Source organism: Terrapene carolina, unplaced genomic scaffold, assembly GCF_002925995.2.
Source record: "Terrapene carolina triunguis isolate 2854851 unplaced genomic scaffold, T_m_triunguis-2.0 Scaffold95, whole genome shotgun sequence".
Taxonomy (NCBI): Eukaryota; Metazoa; Chordata; order Testudines; family Emydidae; genus Terrapene; species Terrapene triunguis.
In genome coordinates, this window is record NW_020664446.1 from 53,093,420 (window position 1) to 53,103,384 (window position 9,965).

At 39.8% G+C, this 9,965-nt stretch overlaps 1 protein-coding gene across 1 annotated transcript in view; it reads right to left on the reverse strand.

The window, feature by feature from the left end:
* WAPL (WAPL cohesin release factor) overlaps window positions 1-9,486 on the reverse strand; it is a 125,409-nt gene extending 115,923 nt beyond the window's left edge. The window contains exons 1-2 of the mRNA XM_026650902.2: window positions 9,142-9,486; window positions 3,287-3,807 (exon numbers count right to left, since the gene is read on the reverse strand). Of these exons, the coding sequence (XP_026506687.1) occupies window positions 3,287-3,785 (499 nt within the window). The 5' untranslated portion in view covers window positions 3,786-3,807; window positions 9,142-9,486. The remainder of the gene's footprint in view (window positions 1-3,286; window positions 3,808-9,141) is intronic.
* Window positions 9,487-9,965: the final 479 nt, after the last annotated feature.

Sequence of the window (9,965 nt, forward strand, 5' to 3'; positions counted from 1 at the left end):
GTACCAATTTTCAAATCCTATGACCATAATGGACTGGTGAATTTGGTAAGATATTCCTTATGGATAGGGCTCTTAAATTCCTTAAAGTTTGTTCAGGATATTGTCATAGCTGTCACTCTTACTATAAAAGAATCTCTTTAACCACTAGTGAAATGCAGCCATCACTAGCGTGAAATGCAAAGTTACCAAACAACATCACACAACAATTTAAGGCAGGAAGTAATACTTCATTTGTTTCAAGGTCCAGGAATATTTAAGAAAGGTATAGTTACCCAAATTGGAATTTACCCAATATACATATACTAAAAAATACCACCCATCCTCTTGTGAAATGTGCTACAAAATCTTTAATGACGACAAATGATCAGAATCTCATTTTTATCTCATCTGAAAATCTAATGTATTTCAACAGGTAAGAGGGGATATTAATGAGCTTCATTTACAACCTTTAATAAAACTGGTCATTTCAAGATTTTTGAAAACAGGTGCCAAAAGATTTTGCAAGAATACCAAATGTAAAAAGTTAATATTAATACACTGCATACATGTGCATTTTATGGGCAATACCTATTTTGGATCTGCGCCCTACAGAAGGTGGTGATTAATTGTTATTCTATAAAGTATGTCAGGAACCCAGATAAGAACTGCTCCGTGGGATTTTATCTGATCCCAGTACAGGTTTATCTTTCGACTATCATTGAGCAGCTGTTTTTTTCTTAGTACAGATTAGTATTTTATAGCAGGTCACTTAAACTAAATCCCTACTTATGCTGGAGAAAATTAGCTGGGGAGGAAGCTATAAGTATATTTTGACAAACTTATACCTATTACCTAATAGCAACTTTTGCCTACGAGTCTTCTGTTACAATCCCTCTATTATATTTCAGCATATTGAACTCTTAATTCTGCTTGAGAAATGTTCATTAAGTCATCCCATCTTTACATCAATCGATCATAAGGGATTTACCATATTAGTTGCCCTCAAAAACCTTTTAATTTGAAGGTCACTAAAGTCATAACTCAAGTCAAAAATGAGTTACATTGCAACAAATTTGTGAGCAGACAACTTTAAAGCAAGCAAAAACCTAGTGTGTTAGCTCAATCAAGTTAAATATGTTTGAAGTACTCTCAACGTTCATTAAGAAAGAGTAACATCTGAAGCCATGTTAACTGACTGTTTTAGATTAGACATTATAACATGGTTTCAAATGTGTTAGCTTGCATTTTAGGTCATCTAGACTAAAGTTTAAAGATGTGATGCTTGCACATGCTAACTTTACACCTTTAAATCCTAGTCTAGCCAAACCTTAAAAAGCATTGAGAGATTTCCAATTACACTAAACTCAGTTGTCCTAACACCTAACATGACTGAAAAACACCCTTATTGCACATTAAGATGAGGTCTCAAGTGTGATCATAGGTTAGTCACCAGCAGTAAAGCAAGTTTCTTTGCTTTAGTGTCCCAAGATGAATAAAATGAACTCTCTGGGTTTGAAAAGTAGCCTTACATTTCAAGATTTACTTAAGTAGTAATCAGTGCAACAAGGAAGTCTCAGAAGAAGTTATATTTACACTAGCTGCTGCACTCTCCCCTGCCCACTGGCTCAATGCTCTGGTTGATGTTTTCATAGTGCACTTTGCTTTGCTTTGGATAAACCTCGATACAAACATAATGGCTGCTCAACTATCTCAGTTTCATTTACAGTAACTGGGCAAAATAAACACTACTCCTGAAAAATCCAACTGCTTCTACTGTCTTGGTTTCCTACAACTTGTTTAATATCCCCATGATAGGATATTGTGTGAAGGAGCATACTCTATTGACTTAGAATTCCACAAATACAAAGAGTTGAAGGGGGTTAGCTCATTTACATAATTAACAACTGGAGTGACTGGGCTTGCACTGTTTGTTGTAATTAAGTTAATAGCCAATAAAACTAGATAAATTTAGAATTTTCACAGTTGTTTATCCACACCTCATGTTTTCAACATTAGGCTAACAAGTGGATTTTTCCCTACAGTAATAAACTTGTATTGTAAGTCCAAACTTTAAATTTATTTTCTTCTATCCATTACTACTACTGCCTTACTTGCATACTCCTGCTACGCTCATCTTAAGCCATTAAATACCATTTTGGTCTACTGCATGGCAAACAGACTGGGGTCCACTTATTTTTCTGGTCAGTTAACTACATACCAAGACTCAATTTTTTTTTTTTTTTTTAAAAACAGAAATTTAATGTAGTAGTCCAAGCAAAAACAATATAGCAAGGCTGCAAGGTGTCATCTTGACAGGCTTTGGTCTAGTATGGCCCACTACATTTTAAGAACAATCACTGTCCAAAACTTGAACAGGTAAAAAGAAAGTTGCATTTTTATTAGTTTTGATATCAGCTATTTACATCAAAGCTCTAAAGTAAATGAGATCAAAGATCATTTTAAAAACCTTTTAAAAGTGAATATAGTGCTTATCAATAATGCTCCAAAGAATTAAGTGCATTCGTCAAAAAAAAAAAAAAAAAAGCATAAGTGAGAACAGTACCAGATCCTCTATGCTGCCTCAACACTGAATTGAAAACAGCTAGAAGTCAGAGGAGGGAACTTCAATCTACACGTCTCTAGTTATTTGATTTGCATTAAAACTAATATGCCAGTTATGAAGGTTTTTGTGATGTATACATCTGTGCAGGAGGAAATTCAGTGCACTCACTCATTTCACACAAGTCAATAGCCAGGATAGATGTTTATCTTATCACTCACTACCTGTCTGCACTAGATTTGAACCAGCTACATAAAAACAGACTATCACCAATCCCTTGAATTACATGGTCTTCATAATATCACATATGCAAGAACCCATGTAACCACTAACTGTACTTGAGGGTAGGGAACATGTGGAAGTATACATGCATAGCGAAGGAAGAATAAACCTCAGAACTGCTTGCAACGTTAGTCTTTGTAGAGCAGTGGTGGGCAACCTGCAGGCCACAGGTTGCCCACCACTGTTTTAGAGAGTGGTAGCTGGTCCCTTAACCATACTGTAAAGACAAGAGTCTGCTTTTTTCATTTACACTTGATAAATAAAATATAGTATGCGTCTCTGTATCCACAGTTAGTTTTTGCTCTCGATATGCAAGATTATTTGGTCCTAGGTTTGATTACAACATTTAACCAAACCTCAGACAATGCAGCAATTTAAAAAACAGTTGTTGTACACAGATTACTAAAAATCACAGTATGCTTAACTGTTTAAATACTACTATTAGACGGTTTAATATAAATTTACCTGTTATGAGTTTAGCTCTGCTGCTCTTGCTGTCCCCATCCTCTATGTTTCTGTTTGTGCTCTCTTCTTTTAAACCATGAACAATATTGTCAAAAGATATGCTCTTGCTGGACACAATGTTGTCTCCGCTGATTGGCTGATTAATTCTGCTATTAGCTTCAAGTAGAGAAATGAAGTCCTCAGACTGAGCAGCTTCAATGGGTTCCAGCTGAGAGCAGCTTTTAGCCTGCGACACATTCTTTGAAGACACTGGCAGAGATTCTTCATCACTATCAAATCCAAATGGATCTTCTGTTACCTCCTCTTCAACTTTGGGTTTTTTAGGAATTTCTGAAATATCTGGTTTGACATTGGGCCTCTTCTGTCCTAATTTGGCCATAAATGTGGTTTCTCCCCATTTTGTGCTAAGGGTGGTCCGTTTGTTAGAAAAGACTTCATCAAACTTTGAGTTGCCATTTCCCCCTTTCCTGCTGTATGTCTTTCCAAATCTGGATGTCATTTTGACAGCTGTTTCATATTCTCTGTGGGAAGAGAAAATTAGATAAACTAGTTTCTGTATATTGTTACTCTTTAGTGCAAGTGATTATTTTCCCACTCTTTATTAGAGCACACTGGACACTTTAGTTTTATGATCGTACTGTATACAGCATTGCCTGTTTATTTTTGACTGGCATAATTCCCTTCATTTACCCATGTGTATTTTTTAAAGTGAATTCTGCAACAGGCATCATGCCTATCAATTTAAAACAGTCACTTACTTGTCCTCATTTAATTAGTAGAAATTCACCACCCTGAGTCTGTAAATACGTATCTGCTATGAATAAATATTTGGATTGTTCTATTCTCATGTCAGAACTCCTACATAATACCTTTATTTCCAAGGTTTGAGGCCATTATTTTTATTAAAATTAGAAAGGCTTTGTGTATTTTGTTTAACTTTAGACCATTTTCATGCTGCATTTGTATGTGCAACTCATATTAGAGTAGTTAGACTCTATAATCCAGTCTGGTTTTTAAAAGGTGTTTTTTTGTCATAAAAGAAAAGTGTTAAAATATTTCACAATTCTGTAGTTGCCTCAAATCTCAAGTCATCGTAAACAGCAATGATGACTTCACTCACTCTTTTATGCTCTTTTCACAAGGCTGAGGTAAGGTTTAGTTAGTAATATTGCTGTGATGTATTTTGCCCCATCTGTGCATGCAAGGACAAATAGTGTTATTAACCAGAAAAAGACCACTGTCATAATCCTCAAATGTATTAAGTTCGGCTTGTAAATAAGCTTTTGCACGATTCATAGCCCGGAACAAAGTATATAGTTCTAGCTAAATCCATTTCTAATACTGTTCAGGATACCCAGTGCAACCACAGCCAAACCTCAGTCTTCAACAGAAAGTTTAATTGTGATCAGATGCTTAACACAATATTAACATTAACAAGGGGGAAGGAACACAAGCCAGAATAAGGAAAAAACATTTTGAATAATGTTTAGGTAAATAAGATGTATTCAAGTGAGCATGGCCTGACAAAATTCACCCTAGGGTACTTACGCAGCTAGCTGAAGCAATCTCAGAACCATTAATGATTGTCTTTGACAACTCATGGAGGTCACAGACAATTTAAGAAGGGCAAACAGAGTACCTATCTTTAAAAAGGGGAGGGGGGGAGAGAAGGAGGAGGATCCAGGACATTATAGACAAGCCAGCCTAACTTCTAAACCTGGAAAGATACTGGAACAAGTTATTAAACAACCAATTTGTAAGCACCTCAAGGATAATAGGGTTATAAGTAATAGCCAGTACGGATTTGTCAAGAACAAAGCATGCCAAACCAAACTAATTTCCTTCCCTGACAGGGTTACTGGCCTGGTGAATGGGGGGGTAGGAGTAGCAGACATGATATACTTGGATTTTAGTAAGGCTTCTGACATAGTCCCATAGGACATTCTCATATGCAAACTAGGGAAACGTGGACTAGATAAAATTACTGTAAGGGGGGTGCACAACAGATTGAAGGCCGGTAGTCCTGCAGTAGTTATAAATGATTGGGTGTCACACAGAAGATGTATCTAGTGGGGTCGCTCAGGGGTCTGACCTGGATTCTGATATTTATATTTTCAATAATTACTTGGATAATGGCATGCTCGGAGCATATGCTTATAAAATCTGAGGATGACACCAAGTTGGGAGGGGTGACAAGCATTCTGGAGGACAGAATCAGAATTCAAAATAACCTTGACAAATTGGAGAATTGCTCTGAATTCAACAAGATGAAATCAGTAAATTCCATACAGTACAGAGTAATCCCATAAAAAGGAAAAATCAAATGCACAAATACAAAATAGGGAATAACTGGCCAGATGATAGTAGTTCTAAAAAGAATATGTTGGTTATACTGGATCATAAACTGAACATGAGTCAACAATGTGATGCAATTGTAAGAAAGTACACCCCAGAGTGATATTAGCCTAACAGGAACATAACACACAGAAGGTAAATGTCCCACTTGGTACTGGTGAGGCCTCTGCTGGAGTACTGCGGACAGTTTTGGTCGCCACACTTTAAGAAAGATGTGGACAAACTGGAGAGAGACTGAGGGGGAACATAGTAACAGTTTCAAATACGTTAAGGGCTTTTATAAAAAGGATGGTATCAGTTGTTTTCCATATCCACTGAAGACAGAACAAGAATCAATGGGTTTACTCTGCAGCAAGGGAGATTTAAGTTAGGTGTTAGGAAAAGGAATCTAACCATAAGGATAATTAAGTTCTGGAACAGGTTACCAGAAGAGGTTTTGGAATCCCCATCACTGGAGGTTTTTAAGAACAGGTTGGACAAACACCTATGAGGGATGGTCTAGGTATAGTTGGCCCTGCCTCACCACAGGAAAATGAACTAGGTGACCTCTCAAGGTCCCTTTCAAACCTAAATGTTCTTGTTATCATAGAAATGTAAGAGTAGTTGAAACAACTTTGTTCACTGGCCATTGCGGATGTGGCTAAGTTTAAAAAAAAAACTATCACAGGTTAAATGGAAACATGTTTGAACAATTCTTTCTCTCTGTTTCACTGCTGCCCTTATTTTAATTTAAAGAGGAAGACAGGTAAAAAAATACCTTGTCTATATTTTACATTATTAAAAATGTCAAACATTTATTTTCCCTATATATGCTATTTACTTTTAGATTTCTTCAGCCTGGGCACTGATAATGGATCGAGTTAAATTTTGTTACAGTAAATTTCAAATTGCAGGTCTGCAAACACAGATATGGAGTGGCAAATGCTATGGGGGATAGGATTAGACGTCTTGCTGATTTTTTTTTTAAAGAACTTATGGAAAATTTCCATTGATCCTAGGTAAATATCTGTTCCTATAAATCCTAAATTGGGGTACAAAGTTGCCTTGAGAAGAATTTTCCTTTCTTAATAGTTAATGTATGGTAAAGGATTTCAGATTTGTAAGCTACCATTTATGCATACCCATATTATGGCCAGAAAAAGTAACTTTGTGTGTGTGTCCTGTACCTGCAAAAATTCTACTCACCTTACTATTCTTTTCCTCTGGACAGTTGCATCATTTTGCTTTCTCTTGAAATTTCTCTTTTCATTTTGGTCTAAATAATTTCTTAACTTGAAATATCTGAATAAGCTTGACCACAAGACCAGACTGTCTTCCAGCCATGTTATTCCAATAGTCATCTCTAGTAAGAATCGTATTTATATTAATCGCCCTTTCCTTGGCAGGGCCAAGTTTCACTTGCCATAGTAACAAACAAATTTTCAGTCTTTGGTCCTGGGCATAAGAAGACTAGAAATACACCATGCTAGGACTTAAGAAGTTTACACTGTTAATGTCATATCTTACAATAACATCCTCTTGAGAATTCCATCTTTACAGTAGTTAATACAGAGGATGATGACAGGATTTACAGATATTACTCCTGAACTCTGCTCCATCTTCCATTTCTGCTATTTTGCAGGATTAATTTGAAACTGACACCTCTGGCTACTGGTAGAATTAGCATGCTCTGTGATTCTCTCTCCCCCTTCACACCCAACTAGAATCTCCTGGCTGTTGAGCAGTAGCTACTCTCTAAATCTCATTTTTGTTTCTCCTATGTAAATAGTTCAATATTTGCCTCTAATGTTCCATTTTCCCCTCAAGGAGCTGAGTGAACCTGAGGTGATCCTTATTGCTCCACATGTTTTAAAACAACAGAGCAAAGCTTACCAAAATGATTAGTTTTACTATGTTGCTGCTCAGGAACGAGTAACAGCAGAGGCAACTGATCTGTGTCTGAAGACTCAAAAAGACAGAACAGTTCATATTTGAAATGTCATCTTTACTACCACAAGGGTTAGAAACAAAATATTACACTGAATTTTGTAGAAACTGATAACCTATACAGCTCCTACACTAGGGAAATTTTTTTTTTTTAATTCACCGACAACACGTGAGTTGTGTCAAACCTTGATTCAAAGACTTATAGCACTTCACATCTTCAGCACTCTGCAAAAATATTGGCAAATCTAAACAATCACAAAAAACTGCTTTAAAAAAAACAGCAAGTTACCAAAAGTCATTTAATTGCAGGCTATAAAGCCCTACCATATAGACTAACCTCCTTATATTCATAATAAAATATAAGGATATTTTCACAGATGCTTAACGGTCTTATCCAAAAATTCTAATAAAAATGTATAAGACTATACAAGAATACAGAAATTAAAAATCTGTGTTGTGCTCCTTGATTAGTTAAATATGAATAAGTAAACAGATGAGCATTAAGTGACTATTACTACATGATCAATTCATGACCCATCTTTAAGGTTCATAATCAGATTAAAAATACTTTAAATGCATTACAGAATATTTAAAAACTAATTTAACTTTCACTTATTAATGCTGATTCTCTTCTTGCTTTTCCACTCAGCTTCAACAATATATTTTTTATTTTCGCTTTCTGGTTTCTATGCCCTAGCACTTTCTAGTTCTCCTACTCTAGCACAATGGCGCAATGTCTGGGCACCAAACAATGCAGGTAATATAAATACAAAAAAAAACTGTTTACTGCAATCTGTTCATTGAAACCCATTTTAAGAACCGTATTCCTCATCATTTTAAATACTGTTTTCTGAAAAGCTAACTAAGGCCTAATCAGACCTGACTGACTGTTAGTTTTAAAGGTGGAAAGTAGCCCGCTTCTCCTTACTTTTTACCCATCGTTTCCCTTCCATAATCAAAGGGAAGAAAAATAGTTTAAACACGAGACATACGAAGCTGATGAAATCCCAGGGGAGACACCATCATCCTGTACCACCATATAGACTCAATTTGTGATACGGTGTCCCGCCCCTCCCTGCCCTCGCACCTCAGGCCCCTCCACCTCCAAGCAGTAAGAACCGAAGTAGCTGCCCCGAGTGTTTAGTGACGAAGGAGGCTCCCACCCCGCGAACAGGAAGCAGCAGGCTCCGCACCCAACCCGGATTAAGCGCCACCTGCTCCTCTGCACACCAGACAGCAGCGCCTGAAGCCAGCCTCCGAGCTACTGGGGGAGGTGGGGAAAGTTCCCTCAACTCCCCTTCCCCCCTCCCCGCAAACTTCCGGGCCCGGCTCGCAGGGAGCTGCGTTGAGGGAAAGTTGCCCGCCCCCCCCGGACTTCCTAGGCCGCTGGAATTTTCCAGTCTCCTCCCCACTCGAGGGGCTGCCCCCCGCCCCCCGCGATAGAGAGCAGGAGACACGGGGTGGGGGGCAGCCCCGGTGGAAGGAGCAATGGGGCCTTCTCCCAGGACTGGAGGCCTCACAGGCCTAGGGAGCCGGGCAGCCGGCCCGGTCTCTCCCTGCCGCTCGGTACCTACCTCAGTCTCACCCAGGGAGGAAGGAGGCGGCGGGGGACCCCTCTCCTGCTCTCGGCACTTTCCGAACTCGCCCCCGAGAACGCGGCTACCTGGGCTTCCTCGGCCCCGAGTCTCCGCCCGCGGACACGCTCGCCAACGCGACTCCTCCGCGTCCCTCCCCCCCCCGCGGAGCCTCCCTCGCCGGGGTGGGGGGTGCGCGCTGGCGCTAGGACCCCCGGCGCCGCCTCCTCCGGCGCCGCTTTCTCCGCACCAGGATTATCGCTGCTCTTTGAACAGGGCCCTGGACCATCTCTCCGCCATTTGCCCCCCGCTCCTTCCGTCACTGCGCTTCCCACACTCGGCCGCCTCCCCGCAGCCAATCGCACCCCGCCTTACTCAACCGACCCGCACGCCGCAGCGCATGCGTCTCGAAAGGGCGCTGGGACGTCACTGCGCACGCGCGCCCAGCGCATGCTGGGACCTGTAGTTTTATAGCTTGCTGGGTGAGTTGGGGGAATCTCCTCCCCACCCCCCACCAATCTCCAATGCCTTTTTCCCTTGTCGTGAGGAGAGCTGGAGGAGTATGCAATGATCCTATCCGTGCTGCCCAAGTCCATCTGTGCGCATGCTGCCACTCTGGGCATTGCATCAAGCAATAAAGGAGAGAGTGGGAGGCTGGTGTGACGCTGCAGGGGTGCTTGATGGTGGGTGACATTGCAGTATGCAAGTGTTTTGTTTGCTTGGTTGGTTTCTGGAGAGGTGGGCAACGTTTTAGTGAGACGCTGCCTGTGATTTATCCAGCCTCAAAGTGCAATGCAGTTGAGACTAATGTCTGGAGTGCCTAC